This window comes from Urocitellus parryii, chromosome 5, assembly GCF_045843805.1.
Source record: "Urocitellus parryii isolate mUroPar1 chromosome 5, mUroPar1.hap1, whole genome shotgun sequence".
NCBI classification, from domain to species: domain Eukaryota; kingdom Metazoa; phylum Chordata; class Mammalia; order Rodentia; family Sciuridae; genus Urocitellus; species Urocitellus parryii.
Window position 1 is genome coordinate 157,716,776 of NC_135535.1, and position 17,324 is coordinate 157,734,099.

General features: G+C 58.1%; 1 protein-coding gene across 1 annotated transcript in view; it reads left to right on the plus strand.

The window, feature by feature from the left end:
- The window catches only part of Col13a1 (collagen type XIII alpha 1 chain), a 144,327-nt gene that overhangs the window by 84,336 nt on the left and 42,667 nt on the right, over window positions 1-17,324 (plus strand). The window contains exons 11-18 of the mRNA XM_077799106.1: window positions 1,696-1,722; window positions 1,819-1,845; window positions 2,455-2,481; window positions 4,167-4,223; window positions 5,497-5,562; window positions 9,271-9,378; window positions 11,602-11,628; window positions 12,365-12,400. Coding sequence (XP_077655232.1) covers window positions 1,696-1,722; window positions 1,819-1,845; window positions 2,455-2,481; window positions 4,167-4,223; window positions 5,497-5,562; window positions 9,271-9,378; window positions 11,602-11,628; window positions 12,365-12,400 — 375 coding nt within the window. The remainder of the gene's footprint in view (window positions 1-1,695; window positions 1,723-1,818; window positions 1,846-2,454; window positions 2,482-4,166; window positions 4,224-5,496; window positions 5,563-9,270; window positions 9,379-11,601; window positions 11,629-12,364; window positions 12,401-17,324) is intronic.

Sequence of the window (17,324 nt, forward strand, 5' to 3'; positions counted from 1 at the left end):
GAACTCGAAATCCTCCTGCCTCAGCCTCCCAGAGCTGCTGAGAGCAGAGGTATGTGCCACCACACCCCAGCCTTGAAATTCAAATTTTGGGGGGCACTCATTTTGCTCTTAAGTGGGACCACAACTGTCCCATGGGCCACTTTGGGGACCTCTGAACTCAGTCCCCAGGGCTTCCTCTATAGTCCTAAACGTGTGTGTTACACCTCTCAGCTGCCACTGCCCCCGCAATCCTCCTGGTCACCCTTCTCTCCCTGTCCTGGGAGAAGGTGGACAGGTCATCTGTGGTCTGGCCCGTGCTCCTGTCAGTTGAAGCATCCACTGATGGACTTGATACTAGCTAGCCAGGTGGGCTGGGGGTGCTGGGGATGGTCCCCAGGGTCCTTCCTCCTCCCATGGGCCTCCTGGGAGTTTCCCACTTTGGAGATTGATCCAGTTGCAAGTTGGGAGCAAGAGACAAGCTCTTTCTGGCACCCTCAGGCCACTCACCCAGATGGCACAAAGCTCAGGGCCCCCAAAATATTGGAGCAGCAGTAAGCTGGGCTCAGTGGCACACGCCTGTAATCCCAGTGGCTTGGGAGGCTGAGGCAGGAGGATTGCAAGTTCAAAGCCAGCCTCAGCAATGGTAAAGCGCTAAGCAACTCAGTGAGACCCTGTCTCTAAATAAAATGCAAACTAGGGCTGGGGATGGGGCTCAGTGGTTGAGTGCCTCTGAGTCCCATCTCCGGACCCATCCCCCCTAAAAGACTAGAGCATAAGGTAGGTCCTCCAGGCCCCCAGGTCAGGGGCTAGAGGGACCTCAGGACCTGGGAGGGCGTCCTGCTGTGGTTGCAGCCAAACCTAGAAGCCCTCCCTCCTGAGGTCCCGCCAGTCCCGAGCGTGGTGGAGTGGGAACACCGGGCCTCTGTGGTCAGACAGGGCTGGGCTCCCTCCCTGGCACTGCCCTTCCCTGAGCTGCCAACCCCCTTCTTGGCACCTTGGCAACCCTTCCTCTTGGGCCATGCCAGTTGAGCTTGGCACACCTAGGAGCCCGCCTCACAGGGACTGCCCACAGCGCAGGACGTCTTTGTCGTCCCCTCTGCCCACACAACAGCTGTGTGGCCTCCTTGTTGCAGGGGACCCCCAGAGCGAGACCCCGGGACCTCTTCAAGGAACGCAGGGCTTTCCCCACCCTGAATTTGACAAGACGCCCTTGAAGGTCGCCCCGAGACCCCTGGTGTTCCTCCGTGGAGCGCAGGACATGGCTCAGGCTAGGTGCCAACCCCAGCCTCCTCGGTACCAAGGTTTCTCCAGAGCCCCAGGGTCTGCAGCACTGGCCCGGCCAGCCACCCTGTGCCCTGAAGCCCTTCTGGCTCAGTGGCAGAAGGCAGGACATTCAGTGTGTCCTGGGGCTCAGAGTGTGGGACGCAGGACCCCAGAAAACCAGCGGGCGCAGGAGCCACTCCCCAGGGGAACCCGTGAGACGCTCGTGGGTGGAGGAACAGCTGAAGGCTGGCATCTGTGGGGACAGGGCCCACCTGGTCATGCACACACCACCTTGAACAGGTCAGGCACAGGGGGGCGTGGCTGACAGGCCAGCCTCCAGGACCCCAGGACATTCGGGGGGAAAAGCACCCAGAACCATCCCAAGCCCACCCAGCCGTGGTTCTCGGGCCCACCCCACCCCTGACCGCTGACCTGTGTGTCTCCTCTCCACAGGGCCTGGCGGGTCCCCGAGGACAGCCGGTGGGTACCTCCTCTTCCCAGTCCCCGGCAGAGAGGTTTGGGGCCCCTTTATCCTGGACTTTGACCCCTAACTCTCTCGTTTCTGTCTCTTTGCAGGGACCCCCAGGGCAGAAAGGAGAAAAGGTGGGCACAGGGTCGGGTGTGGGGGGCTCCCAGGACGTCCTCTCCACACGGCTTCCCGACAGCTGGGGAGGGGTCGCCGTGGTCATTTTCAAACTTGAGTTAGATGGACAGGGACAAAGAGAGCCCTGGGGCCCCAGAGCACATGAGGACAGGAAGGGAGGTGGGTGGGGGCATGCCCTTCTTGGGCCTGACCCTGGCCCTTTTCAGCTCCTTTCTCTGCCCCTCCCGCCTGCCACACCACGGTGTGCCCTGGCCCTTGAGCCCTCAGGGTTACGGGGCACCGATCTGTACACCATTAGTCCTCTCGGCCCAGAGAAGGTGTCCTTGCCTTGGGGCCTGCCGTCAGGACTGGCGGGTGGTCACTCCCAACTCTGCAGGCGGTGTGCTGCGGGATCCCGCCCCGTGCTCCCTGGGCGATTTCCCAACAGCTCTGAGGGGTTTGTCCCTGATGGCAGCCAGGGACAAGGTCTCAGAGGGCTCAGACCAAGGCCTGGACAACAGGTCTCGTGGGTGGAGAGAGGCTTGGTGGGTCCATGGGTCTTGGGGGCCCTGAGGATCAGGCCCCCCAACAAGGACCTAATCACCCCTTCCCTTCCCTCCCCTCTCCAGGGTCAGTGTGGCGAGTACCCACACCGGGTAAGTGAGCCCCCAACTGGGCAGGGCCCTTTGACCCCTCTCTGAGGCACAGTCCCACTAACCTCCTCTCCCCAGAGTCGGTGGCACCCCGGGGCCTGGGGGACGGGAGGCCACAGCCCACAGCGCTCAGCAGGAGGAGAGAGGCACAGGGTGGTGTGTGCTGAGTCAGCCCAGCTGACCGTCCAGGGGACGGGGACCATTGTGTGTGTTTGTGGGGGCTGACTTCAAGTGTCTCCGTCCGTCTGTCCTTCTGTCTGCTGACTGGGTGGAGTCTCCCGAATGTTCTGGAACTGCCTGCCCCTCACCCTCTCTGTGCGCCATGTGACTCTCATAGTCTGTCAAACCCCGCCCACGTCGAGAGCAAGTGTGTGCACGCCACAGTGTCCACGTGTGACAGCCTTCCCTGGACAAATATGTGGGGCTTTGGGTCGGTCGTTGCTTCATGTGACCCAAGCCTGGAGGAGCAGGGATCATGGGGACCTACCCGTTCAGGGATGGAGCCTCTGCTTGGCCTATGGAGGACAGAGGGAGCCCTCCCCTGGAGCATGGGGGCTTCCGGGCTGAGATGGCTCCTCCCCCACCACCACCTGGGGCTGCTCCATCCCAAAATACAGGACCCAGAAGGCCACTGTGGGCCCACAGGAAGTCCTCAGTGTGCACCAACAACAGGCACTGTGCTGGGGACAGGAGAGGGCAGGCTGCACTCGGCTCCCTCCAGCAGGGCCCAGAGAGCCAGCTGAGAGCCTGTGCTCGGGCAGCAAGTACAGAGAGGATGAGCCTGCGTGGGTGGCCACCGCCTCTGTCGTGGGCTCACTGTGCCCAGAGACGTACATGTGGCTCCCCTCGGTACCACCACTTCCAGACAGTGCTGGGGTGGGGGACCTAGGGGCTGGAGATGGGCACAGACCAGGCTCAGGGAGGCCCCAACTCTGGAAGGCCCTGGGAGGGCCTGGCTGGCAGGGGCTCCCTCTGTCCAGCCGCCTGGTTGGCGGGAAGGCGTGCATGCCTGTCTCTGATCTCTGTGTCCCTGGGCCAGAGAGAGGCCACATGGGCCTGGACCGTGAGAGGCAGGGTTAGGTCTGAGGCCCAGGCTGGGCGGGGCCTGGGCTGGGGGACCCGAGCAGGCAGCAGTGCAGACAGAGCTGTGTGGCGTGGGCTCCCGGGGCAGGGCCTGGTGTTCCCGTCTGATCCCGACACAATAACAGAAGGGCAGCTGGGTTGATTGAAATGATGGGCTCACGGGATTATTATGTGAGAGGAAGACAGCATCCCCCAGCCCAGGGACAGCTCGCCGGAGACACTCAGGCAGCGTGTCATTGGCCCTGAAGGAACGCTTGGGGAAGGAGAGGACGGACCCTCTGCCCCTCAGCCCAACACAAGGAGAGGGAAGAGAGCAGCGATGGAAGGTTCCAGAAGCACCCTGGCCACAGAGTGCAGCCAAGCGTAGCCTTAGTCCTGAGGGACTAGGGAGGGACACCTGTTGGGCACCCTGTTGATGGACAGAGCACGTTGACTTAGAAGAGGGCGGGACGCAGGGGCTTCTGACAGCCCGCTGACTTCCATGTGGGCCTCGGGCATGGCGGGGTGGCCGGCCTCGCGGAGAGCCAGGCTGGGTTGCTGGAGTCAGGGCTCTCCCTCTCCCTCTGCCCATCACCCTGTCTCTGCCGCCTTCGTACCCCAACCAGGAGAACCCGAGCAGCACCCCAGCGGCTCTGCGCTCCAACCAGATAATTACCCTGAAGGTTGGTAGGTCCTGGAAGGTCTCTGGCCCCTCTCTGCCGAGAGGCTTCCTGGACACCAGGTCCAACATGGCACACCCCGGCCCCTGTAGCAGGAGGATAGGGCCCTGTGAGTGGCAGCCGCCTGTGGTGGTGACCTGGAGGGACCCCTCCGCCAGGGGCTTCCAGTTCCTCAGCTGGACACCTTCTTGGCACAAGTGCCTCCTGGTTCTTAAGGTTCCTTGCAGGAGCCTCCCCTTAAAGTGCTTTTGAAAACAAGTGGTTGATTCCGCACCATCTCGGCACATGGATTCTAACTGCTTCCTAAAGCCTTGGGTCACTCGGCATTCAATGCACAGAGGGACGGGAAGCAGCAAAAATGTTCAGAAATAAAAATCACATTAAGGAACCAGACCTGGGGGCACACACCCGAATTCCTAGCTACGTGGGAGGCTAAAGCAGGAGGTCACAAACTCGCGGCCAGCCTTGGCAACTTAGACCTTGTCTCAAAATAAAATAAAATTAAAAGGGCGGGTGAAAGGGCCCGTGCTGTGGCAGGGCTCCTGCCTCACAGGCGTCAGGCCCTGGTTTTTCAGTCCCCAGTACAAAAAAAAAAATGCAAATTGCCTATTCCCCCCCTAAAAAGTGGTTGACCACTCCGGAGACCTCTTTACCCAGCCTGTTTTCCAAACCTGCCAGCCCCGGCGGGGGACCTCAGCAGCACTTAGCGTGTGCCCACACGCACCACACCCTGGGCCGGCGCAGCCCAGGACCCCGCTTGACATCCTCCTCAGAGTAGCTGACCTCAGCCTTTCCCGTCCTACCAAAAAAGGTCCCAAAGGAGGCCGCGCTCCAGCCTGACTTCAAGTACCAATTTAGCTGGTCTGTGGCTTCTAAGCCAGAGCCTCCGAGTCTGCAGTGGTCAGCGTCTGTCCACTGAGCAGGGACGGGCAGGGCTGCCGTGCCATGTTGGGCCATGTGTCAGGAGGCCGCTGCATGGCCAAGGAGAGCCACTCCCCCATGCTCGGGGCTGCTGGCCAGCGCCCCAAGCTCCACCCTGGAGGTCAAGGTAGGGTGCAGACCGAGGGCCACTCCTCCTTTGAGGGACAGCTGTGCCATCTAAGGGCCAGCTGAGAGTGCCCGTCCATGTCTGCCCTCCAGCCCCCAGGCTCACGCTAACCTCTCTTCTCTCTTCCTCTCCTATGACCCTCTTGGCCACTCTGCCCTCCTGGTGACTTCTGAATACCTGCGACCTTTGGCCTTTGCCCTCTGGCCTTTACCTCATCTCTCTCCTCAGCTGCTGCCTCTCCTCAATTCCGTGCGCCTGGCTCCACCCCCCGTCATAAAAAGGCGGACCTTCCAGGTAGACACCTTCTGCTTGCCGACCTGCACGAGGGACTCGGCCACTCTCTGGGCCCCACAGGCAGGCTGGGGCTGTGGACCAAGCCAGAACCTGGTTCTAAGATGGTTAAACCCACATGGACCCAGGGTACCATAGACATGAGCACGCCCAGGCCCTAGGGAGCCGCGATTTCCACCACACCGTCACGACTCGGCCACCAGCCAGGCTGTCACTGTAGCCAGGGACTGTGCTATCCATTGTTCAGGCCTGATTTTATGTAATTCTCTCAACAGTTTTAGGAATTAGGCATGATCATCCTTATTTCACAGATGAGGACATCAAGGCTCAGAGAGGTGAAGTAAGTGAAGCCAAGTCACACAGTCCATAAATCACAGAGCAGGGACCCGCCCAGGTTCTCTGCCCGTGAATAGCTGTGTGATTTTAAACAAGTGCCTTCCGGGCCCTCTCTGGGCCTCAGTTTCTCATCTGAAGAATAAGAATAATAACAGGGTCTACTTCACAGGGCTCTTGTTGTCCATGAGGAAAGGTGGAAATAGTTCCTGGCACATGGTTCCTAGAAATAGTTCCTAGCTGTTGTTGTTACTCTTACTCATATTTGGAAACAAGGAAATTGAAGCTCAGAGAAGAGAGTTGATTGACCCAAAGATACACACACAGTGAGAGGTAGAATTGGAACTGGCAGCCAGGTCTTTGACCCCACATCCAGGGCTCTCAGTCAGACCTACATCCTTTATACTTAGAAATGCTGATGGCTCAGCATCTGGTCACCTGTAACCTGAGTGTGAGGAGTGAGGGCTTTGGCAGAGGGAATACAGCCCACAACCACCGGGTGTGATCATTGTGAGCAGCTACTTCCTTCTTCCTGCCTTGCTAACCTAGGAGCTTGGGATGGGGAAAAAAGAGATTTCTCTCCTGCTCTCCAAAAGGTCACTACTTAATTCCAGGCCAGGGAGCCCAGGGCTGCTCACCTTGCCCCTCACTGTCCTGACACTGCACAGGGAATGCCCAAGGCACAGAGAGGCTGGGCGTGGCAGGGCTCTGAGCAGCCCTCTGGAAGCTTGGATACCCAGGCCCCTGACCGGCCCAGGCTGAACAATCACTCCCACAAACAGCTAAAAATACAGAGGGACGCACCACGCACACCCTACCCAAGGCCCAAGGCTGCGTATCACGTTACCCGGCCAAATCCTCCAGAACCTCCACACGCTCCAGCAGGGCAGCTCAGAGGCGGCTGGCGGCCCAGAGCAGCCCCAGGCCCGCCCCACCGCCCCCAGCCCTGCCCTGCCAGACCCCACTGCAGGGGAGCCCCTCCTCCGGGCCCCACAGAGAACCCCTCGTGGCCTGGGCGGGGCGGGCTGCTCTTTGTGGCGCCCTTGCTGGGGTCAGGCGTTGTGGGGAGCACTCTGTGCAGATCATCTCAGTCACCCCAGCTCAGCCACCAGGCAGGGGCAGGCATGCTCATCACCCCACTCTGCTGAGGAAGACGCTGAGGGCCCATCCCGGCCACCACAGGTTGCTTTTCCAGAGCAAGGGGTGGCTGAGCCAGAACCTTCTATGTGCCCTGACCTGGTTCCCAAAGCAGGAGAGAAGAGGGGCCCCTCTGCCAGGGGATGAGGTTTCTCTGCGGCTGGCCGTCCTGGGCCATGAAAAGCTGGTCCATTTCCTATCGATAAACCAGTATTGATTCTACAGGCTCTGCAAGACGGCCCGAGATGAGTTGAGAGAGGAAATTTTACATAAGCTCTGATGTGCTTAGCAGATGGTGCTGGAGGTCATTTCCAAAGTGCAGAGAATCGGAGGGAGAGCCCATCTGGACAGGGCTTGTTTCAGTGGAAAGGAGAGAGCCTGGGCTTCCGATCGGGGGTCCTGGCTTCACCAGAATTCTCCACGTGACCTCAGTGAGGGGACCCAACTTCTCTGAGCCTCGGTTTTTCTCTTCTGTGAAATGGAATTGGCGTTGTGGAAGATTCTAGAATTTCACAGTCAGAACGGACCTCAGCGACTTGATTCAGATCAAGCCTTCCCTGGCCCAGTGAATTATCCTTCAAAAACGTAGGAACATTCTGGAGAATCTAAGGCAGAGGAGGGGTGTGGAGGATTCTGAGGGTGACTGAGGGCTCCAGGGCCTTCGTCGGGTGTCATCTGGTTGGAAAGGAAGCTGCAGTGGTCCCTCTGGAAGGCCAATTGTGGTGAAGCCTCTCTGGGTTCAGGAGAGACACAGTCCCTAGGACCCATCAGCACCCACATGAAGCTGGGCAGGGCCAGGGCAATCCCTGAAGCGATTTCTGCCTGCAGCAGCTTCCACCTCCACCATGGGCACCCGGAGCCCTTACAGTGGCTTCTCGGGGTTTGGCAGGTTGGGGCCAGGCCCCGGAGCCCGGCTGCTGGCTGCACCTTCTGCCCTAGGACCTTCCAACTGTCAGCTTGTGCAGCCATCGTGGCCAAACCTCCCACCTCCCGCTCCCAGGTCACCAGCTCCTGTCTAGAGTCACTACATCCCTTGTGGAGTCCACAGCAGGACTCTTCCCACAGAAAAGCAGGAGAGCCAGGAGGTCCCCTGGGGTCACACTGAGCAGGGAGGGTGGCCTGGAACTCCAGCCTCCTGTGCCCCCCTGTGTCCAGGAGCTCTCCCGCCACCAGCCCTTCTGTTTAGAGGGACGGCTCCTCCCTGAAACAGCTGAGCTCCAATCCTCCCTGCAGAGGTCTTTTAAAGAACGATGTCATGGCCCAGGACAAGGTCTAGGATGGCTGGCTTGCCCCCAACCCCAGATCTGAGTCACATGGACCAGGCTCTGGCCTGCTGATGAGGGAATGCAATGTCACCCTGGCCTTCCTGGCTCTCAGCACATCCTAGGGACAGGCCTGGGGGGCTCAGTGCAGTTGGGTCAGAAATGGGGCGGGACGAGAGACTAGAACTCACAGTGCCATATGGGTGTGATGTCCTGGACAGCTTCAAAGGCTTTTCAACCAAGCCAAGGGCTGCAAACCTCTGAGGTCCGGCAGATCTGGTGGTGACAGAAGCAAGCCATAGGCAAGAAAGGGTAGGGAGGGCCAGGACCACCCGACCAGAATATTCCTGTCCCACCTGAATGAGGTGGCTGTTCCACGGGGCAGGGATGTGGGTCCAGGGTTGCCAGGGCTCCCGGATTCTTTTGTATCAGATGCCACCAATCCACATTGGTCACATAAAGTCTCCTGTTGAATTAAACAAGAAGCCAAACAGAACCCCAAGGCCTCCGACCTCAGGGCCTCCTTGACCCTCTGGAGCTGACCTTCAACAAGGGCTGAGACCTGAGGCAGGACAGAGCCTGGCTCAGCGAGAGAGGGTGGCAGAGGGAGGCCTGGGTGGCAGACCACCTGGGCTGGACTCTGGACATCCAGCCAGCCTAGGAGCCGGTGGGGCTGTGTCACTGTCTACCACTGCCACCACACAGGGCTCTGCCTGAGGACCCACGGCTCTGTGCAGCCAAGTTCTCTCTGAAGCCCCACCGCTTGGGGACCTCATATCTTCACCCTCTTCTCGCTGCCACCAGCCCCTGCATGCAGTCACCAGCACCACAGCATCATCACCATCACGCCACCGTCTCCCCCACGGTCACCTTCCCAGCAGAGCCCACGTGGGGCCTCACCGGGTGCATGGTCCTGGGGTGGGAACCGGTCCTTCTCTCCAGGGATCCTCTCTCTAACTTTTGTCTCAATGAACCTCAGGGCGAACAGGGCCAGGCTGGCATCCAAGGCCCACCTGGGCCACCAGGCCCCCCTGGACCAAGTGGACCTCTGGGGCACCCAGGACTGCCAGGACCCATGGGGCCACCTGTGAGTATCCTTCCCCTGTCTCCTTCAACATTCAGCCCAAGAACTCTCTGGAAACCTCCGAACCTTGAACAGCCAAAGGGAACCTGAGTTCCCGCTATAAAACCCAAGCACCTTGGCCAGGCTGCTGGACGTGGGTGGCCGTGTGAGGAGCTGCCTTCAGTGGCACTCCCCTGTTGCCCTCCAGCTCTGCAAACACACCTGCTGGGTTCATGTCCACGCATGGCCTTCCTGTAGGGAGACCACCCATCGGCTTCCCCTTTCCCAGGCTCAGCAGAGAGCAACTTGGAGAGAAAATCTCCCAGGGCCACTCTTGATGGCTGTCCCAGACCCCTGGGCTCAGGAAAACCCAAGTCAGAGGCAGTGGTTCTGAAAGGCTACGAGGGGGATGAACACGCTTTCCATGGTGTGTGTTTCCCACTCTGGGCCCCCTGCCAGCCACTTAGAGGGACCAGCATCCAGCCTGAGAATTGGCAGGGCCTCCACTAGGAGGGGTCCAGGGGGGCAACAGGGACCCTTTCCAAGTGACAGGTCAAACCCAGTGGCCACCAACTTGCCCACGTTCAAGCCATGGCCAAGATCCTTCTCCTCCTCAGCCCATTAGCACAACAGAGCCGCTGGGCAGGACAACTCGGCCTGTGTCTGGACTTCTCCAGAGAAGAAGGGAGAGGACCGAGTCTATATTTTCAGAGGGACGGGGCTAAGGCAAAATCAGCTTCCCCTTTAATAATGTTTTTCCTGTGGGTTGAAACAAAAGTTTTCTCTCTTATGACAAAGCTATCATGCATTCATGGTGAAAAAACAATAGGAACATAATGAGGAAATGTTTTAAATGGCCTCTTTCCCCACATTAGAGTTCACCCTGTTAACATTTTGGGGAGTCCTTCCTTACCAGCCATAAACAGGGTCCAGGTGGGTAATGTTCTAGATCCCTGAACAGTTGGCATGTGAAGTTTTTCACTGCATGTCATGAAGCTGTGCTGTATCAGAAAAGAGTCCCTCATGGTATCGATTTCGGGGCTGCTGGGCTATTTATAACTTAGCGAGTGAGTCCCCTTGTGCAATCTAGATCCTGGAGCAAATGTATGTGCACATCTCTGAGGGTGTCTCTGAGGTAGATCTAAGAGGTGGAACCACGGGTCCGGTGTCCAGACAAATGGCTTCCACTGTGACTGGCCACATTTGAGATCAGCCAGGCTTGAGTCTGAGCCCCTCAGTTCCCTCCTGGGCTGATCCTGAAACTCAGTATTGGGTCCCCCTGGGTGGGGGACACTCTGTTTGGAAGGCCATCACCACAGTGTGAAAGTCGGAGTTACTAGAAGCTGGTTCCCTGCTCCGCTGGGCCCCAGCTCAGATTTTAAATCTTTCTGTAGCTGCTCCCCATGACCCCAGAGAGGGAGATTAGTCTAATGTCCACCAGTCCTTACATGGGAAAATGGAAAACTGGGAAGGAAGTGCATTTAGAAGATGAAACCAAACCAAGCCAAGAAAACCCAAGTGCTCTAAATCCCCCTCTCTGCTGACCACGGCTCTCCCGCTCAACACAGGATCTCCCCCCCGAGGAACCAAGCCAGGTGGTTTTCTTTGTTAGGTTGTTTATAAGGAACAAACCAGAAAGCAAGTTTTTAAAACCAACTGAAACAGGCCAGACCTAGGCATCGTGGTTTCCTGCAGCCCACGCTTGCTGCCCAGACCCACGCCCGAGACCGAGATGGAGCCAGCCTCCCCTGGCCTCTCCCTCTGGCTTCCAAAGGCCCTGGGTCCCACCCCACCTGACCACAGACAGCTGCTGTGGTCACAGCACCCTGGGCAGAGGGAAACAGCGGGCTCCTCTGAAGGTGGGCAGGGCCAGGGCAAAACTGAGGGCCTGCTGGGTAAGGTCGGTTTTCCAGGGAGGGGTCCCAATTAGGAGGCGGGTGGGTGAGGACCTAGACCACACCACACGGTCAATTTAGCATGAGGTCACCGACCTAGTTTCCAGGGGCCGAGCCCAGCGGAGTGGCCCACGGCGCCCATGTGGTTCCAAAAAGGGACACAAGCCTGCTGTCCCCAAGTGCCCTCCACAGGTTCCAGATGTTCTTCTGGGTGCTCTAGAACGGTTCTCTGCATACCTGTTCTCTCGGGATGGCTGTCAGGGGCCGCCCAGGCGCAGCCTGCACCATAAACCCACCTCACCTCGCTTACCTGTAGAAACCACCCCCACTCACCTATTTCTTGCTTCCACAGGGCTTACCTGGGCCTCCTGGACCGAAGGTGAGAGTCCTCCTGGGTGGCGCATCAAACAGGTGGGAGGGTTCCCTGCAGGAGGGGGCTGAGGAAGGAGCTGAGAGACCGGCCAGCTTGGCTCATTTCCAAAGCCCCGCCATCCCTGTAGGAGCTGCTCCGGTTCCTGCCCGTCTTGACCCGCTGCGGGTTCAGGCCTGAGCTGCAGCCGCCATAGAAAGTTTACGATCTCATAAGAGACTCGAGGCAGATGCCCGCGACACCATCACAATATCCCAATAAAATAGTGTTCGCAAGGTTTCAGAGCTGGAAGCCACCTTGGAGTCATCTGGTCTCTCGTGAAACCTTGCACAGAAGCCCACAATGTCAAAGAGACCCTCCCTTTCAAGCCAAGGGCTCTGAGGCTCTGGGGACAAGGACACTGATTTCATCCTTCCATTTTATGAATGTGGGAGCTGAGCATCCTGGGAAAAGTGGCTCATCCACCTTCCACAGAGTCGTTGGTGGAACCAGAACTGACCATCCGGGGTCCTGAGTCCCTGCCAAGCTGGCCCTTCCCAGAAGGCCTCAGCCTGTGCACACGGGGGCTGTGTTGATGAGCAGAAGAGTCTCCAAGGAGTCTTGCCCCAGGGGTGGCTGGAGTGGCTGTCGAAGGGGCCCCTAGAAATTTGGAGCTGTTGGGAGGAAGGGAAGTGGTATTGTGTGGGAGCAGTGTGGCCGTTTGGGCTTTGGGAAAGTCACCTAATGGTTGTCTCTTTCTTCCCAGGGAGACCCGGGGATCCAGGGCTACCACGGCCGGAAGGTAAGAAGGAGAGGAGAACCCTAGCCCTGGGCAGCCACGGGGGGCCCCACAGAGCCCACAGAGCTGGGCTCGGTTAGGCACAAGTACATTGGACATGTACCACCCCGTGTGAGCTTCGCGTCACTTGTGAGGTTGCCTGAGCAGGGTTCAGTGTTTCCGCTGGGAAAAAGACAGGGGCAGAGACAGGAGGGCTCTGGGCCTGGCATACCTCAGGCCCAGGAGAATCCCTTGTGCCCACCTGGGCAGCCATGTCTGGACTGGTCCCATGAGGTTTGATAAGTAGAAGGAAGATTATAGGACCCTCCCTGGGTATGGCTCCATGCTGAGCTTGGGGACCATGGATGGGGACCACCCTGCTTTCCGGCAGCTACCAGATCAGGAGACAGAAGCACTCCTGTACAAATAGCCCTGGTGTAACAATATGGTACCTCACCAGGTGCTTGTGCATACAGGGGTGGGGGGATGCAGGTAAGGAGGGATTCCAGAAGTGCCCTGGGAGAAGACAACCAAGAGTTCAACTTTGATGAGTGGGGACCTGTGTCAGTCAGCTATTGCCGCGTAACAATCCACCCCACATGTCTGACTTAAAACAAATATTTATTCCACATGATTTATGCATTGGTGACCTGGGGGTTCTGCAGGTCTCCACCTGGGCTTGCTCATGGGGTTGCTTATCAGATGATAGCTGGAAGGCCAAGACGGCCTCATCCTTGTGTCTGATGGTTGATGCTGGCTGGGGGCCTCTGCTCTCTTCCCCGTGGCTTTTGTCCTCCAGTTACACGGGCTTCCTTACACCATGGCAGGCCCAGGACAGCATTCAAAATGAGCAGCTCTCGGGACACAGGCACTTTCCCAGCACCTGCTGACATCACATTTTTCAATGCCCTAAAAGTCAGAGCAAGTCACATGACTAAGTCATGTGCCTCAGCCTAGGAAGGACCTTGGTCTCCACTGCTTGATCAGAGGCATCGCAGAGCATCTGTGGTCATTTTCAGTCCACTCCTGCCATCCTTTCAGCCTGCCAGTTTGAAGGGAGATGTTATTTTAGACAGGAAACAATTCGAGCACAGGCCCAGGAGCAGTCGTGACAGTGACTGTAAGAGCATAATAACATTTTTCATCATCGTCACTACTTACTGAGCCCCTGCTACACTCCCTACACCATCCTTCCACCTGGCCTGTTTCTAATCCTATCAGCCTGGCATGGCCCCGCTTCTGTTTAGTACGTGGGGAAACTGAGGCTTGCGTCATGGCTTGGGAGGAGCAGAGCCAGGATTCAAATCCAGATTGGGGTTCTTCCGGTCTCACCTGCTGCTAGGAGCTCATCCTTGCCCTCCAGCCCCTGGATGGGAAGCTTCCAAAGCCTTCCAGGGGAAAAAAAGAGGCAGGATGGAGAGGCACCAGGAGGAGGAAGGCATGTTGGAAGGGGAGGACCCATTCAACCATGAAACACACTCCTCACTCCTGCCAGAGGGCGGCTGCCGTCACCACGTTGTTTTATGGGTGCTTGGCGGGTGAAATGCTGAGACCTGAGAGATCTTTAATTAGTTCTGCATAAACTGAGAAACTTGTAGTATGTCAGGAAGTGGAAATTATAGCTCCCACAGTTGCCTCTATCCACTCATGCAGACTCACAAAATTTACTGCCTCCTGGTGCAGCTCAGGGTTGGTTTTCCCATTAGAAGCCAGACCAGCTCTCTCAAGCTGTGAAGGGGCTGAGGGGCTGGAAGAGGGTCCCCAGGGGTCATGGTGAGGCCCTGAGCTGGCATCATACCATGTTGGGTGCCTGCATCTGCTGCAAACCAGAATTCTGGTTCCTCCAAAAAGGAGGCATACCTCAGGCCCAGGAGAATCCCTTGTGCCCACCTGGGCAGCCATGTCTGGACTGGCCCCATGGGGGTCTGATAAGTAGAAGAAAGATGACAGGCCCCTCCCTGGGTATGGCTCCATGCTGAGCTTGGGGACCATGGATGGGGACCACCCTGCTTTCTGTTGTTCTGGTCTATTGTTCTGGGGATGCAGAGGCCCCAGCTGAGGCTGGGTGTCCTGACACTAGGGCACCTGGGCCCGGGAGTATGGCCATCCTAGGTGCAGACTGTAGCAAGAATCCTTCACCTCTGGCTGCATTGAATTTGCAGAGACAAACAGGGTGCTCCAGGGCAGCTCCTGGCCCCAAGAAGCCAAGAGGCTAGCTCTGGGGATAGAAGGAGGCGCCTTCAAGCATCACTTGCTGAGGGTCGGGACAGGTGACGAGGGATGAGCAAATGCCCTCCAGGAAGAGCAATCCCAGCTCCACCAGAGGAGCCTCCCAATGCCCAGGTCCTTGGGACAGAGTTGGGGAGGGAAGGCAGGGGCTCCCTTCCTGGGTTGTTCAAGTGGAAGGTGGGTAACGCTGGTCTGCGTCGTGTTCAGATGGGAGACTGGGTTAAAAGCTCTCCCGGTTCAGGGAAGCCATGGCTTGCTGGGGACAGGTTGGCTGCACATTGCCTGAAGGAGCAACCCCTGGCTTTCTGGGGAGACTTGGGCTCTTTCTGCCTGTGTCCAAGTCTTTCAAATCCACATGCAGAGCTGTCAAAAGCATCAGCACTCTCAGGGCTCACAGGAAAGAGAAGGCCCTCCTCTCCGTGCTGGACGCTCGCCTCCCTCCCTTCTTTCTCTGCCAGACCACCCGGCTCTGCTCTTTCACCACGGCTTCTTCTCTTGCAGTGTGGAAAGGCTGGGGACGTGGCCCCCCTCCTTGCTTCTCTGGATCCCTGGAAGGCTCCTGCAGTCCTACAGGCTGGTGGCTCCCAGCCCAGGACAACAGCAGAGGGTCCCACTTCCAAGGATGTGGGGGCACTCCTCAGCCCCACAGGGATTGGTAGGTGTCTTGACCCTAGTGGTTGCCACGTCTACACGGAAATTTGCTTCCCCTCAGAATCCCGAGATGAAGAGTTTTTTGGTCTTGTTTTTTTTTTTTTTCTCTCTCTCTCTCTCTTTTTTTTTTTAATCGTTGCTGCCCAAAGACAAGTTTGCAATACTTTGCGTCTCTGGGTTAGCCAGAGTTCAATCACAGGCTGCCTTGCTTGGTCCTGTCACCCAGTGGTTAGAGCTCCTCCTCCCATGGTATAGATAAGACGTTCAGAGAGGTTAGCCCTGCGCCCAAGATTGTATAGCTAATGTACAGCAAGCTGGGATGAGAAGCCACGTCTCTTGAATCCACGCCTGACGGCAGCCTTAGACCACCCTCCCCGTGGTTTCTCTGGGATGGGGAGGCTGATCTCCCGAACTCCCTCCCTGAGCCCAGCAGCCCTCCCCTCCCTCTCTTCTCCCTGGGAAGAGCTCAGGTAGGAGGCTGAAGGGGGCGTGGTCACACCTGCTTGAAAGCTGCATTGGCTCCCGCCCACCACCCCAGGGAGGAGCTGGAACCCACGGGTGGGAATAGGGCTGAGACAGAGACCATGTAACTGCCCCTTGCTGTCAGGGCATGAGGGGACCCAAGGGGTCACGCACGGATCCACCACGGGAGTGTCCCTTGACACATGTGCAGGGAGGTCTCTTTCAGCCCAGGGTAGAACTGAACTTCTCAGCCTGCTGAGGATCAGCCCCATCCACTGCTACCTCAACCCTACTGCTGGACTGGGCCTGGCGTCTTCTTAAAGGCCAGCAAGGCCAGCTTCTCCACCAGCTTCTCAAGACCAAAGCCCAGCGCAGTCTGTGCCCACTTGGGCCAGCCCTCCTGCCCAGACCCTGCAAGCATCGCTGAACACCCACGTGGTACCGACTCCATCAAATACAAGCAAATACGGCAAGACACAGAATGTGCTCAAAGCATTGCCACCTCGGCTCCCTTTCAGGAGAGTCACTGTCAGACTACGTGGGTCACAAAACCTGAGGGGAGCTCATCTCCAAGTGGGGGTGCAGCTGCTGCCTCAGCCCTGGGGTGTTAAGCTTCGGGGTTCGCATGGAGAACCAGGCTGCGGCTCACAGTGCCTCCTGCAGGCTGCTCCAGACCAGAGGAGCCCGGATGCCAGGGCCACCAACGACTGCCCTTGCTCCAGGAGGCCTGAGAGACAGTCCTCGGGGCAGGGGCGCCCAGGGAGGAGAGCCCAGGAGCAGCCCCACCTCATTCTCCTGTCGGAGGGTGCCATGATTCTGACCTGCCCGTCAGAACAAGGACCGGGACGTCACTCTAGAACTACGGGCAGCGTTGTTATGACTGCCTTTCCGAGTCTCCCCTACAAGCGAGGCTGTCCCAGGCTCTCTACAAGCACTGTTTTCTTGTCTCCCTGTGACAGCCCCGTGAGACGGGTCTCACTCCTACCCCAGCTTACAGAAGAGCACCTCGAGGTTCATAGAGGCTCTCCCCCGGCCCACAGACAAAAGGTGGCAGAGCCGGGGCTGCCTGATCCCAGAGCCTTACTCGGAGTGACTTTACTCCCTGTGTTGCTTGGGCCTCAGGGACCCCAGGATATCCAGTAAGTCTCCCCCTCGGTCCTTCCATGGGAGAAAGCAGAGGTGGACGCTGTTCTCATAAGAAGGCCATGACTGGATGGAGGCCACCAGGCACCACCAGCCCTACCTGGAGGACCTGTGGCAGAATCACAGAGGACTTGTTGCCCTGTTCAGTCAAAGACTAAGGAAATGGAGTGCTTTTCCCATTAGCACCCCCCCACACACTGATTCCCCAGGCGGTTGGGACTGTCCCTGACATCCAGTGCCACCATGCAGCTTCTCTCCACCCTCTGCCACAGCTCCTCCTGAAGGTCCCTGCACCCCTGCTGCTCCCCAAGGGCCCGGGTGACCCCAGGCCTCCAGGGGCTGCAGAGGGCTCCGGACAGATGGGAATCTGTGGGGTAGGGACAGCATTTTCTTTCAAAGCCATGAAATCTCAGTGGGGATGTCCAGACCATTTAAATTAAAGCAGATCAGAAAACTGAGACAC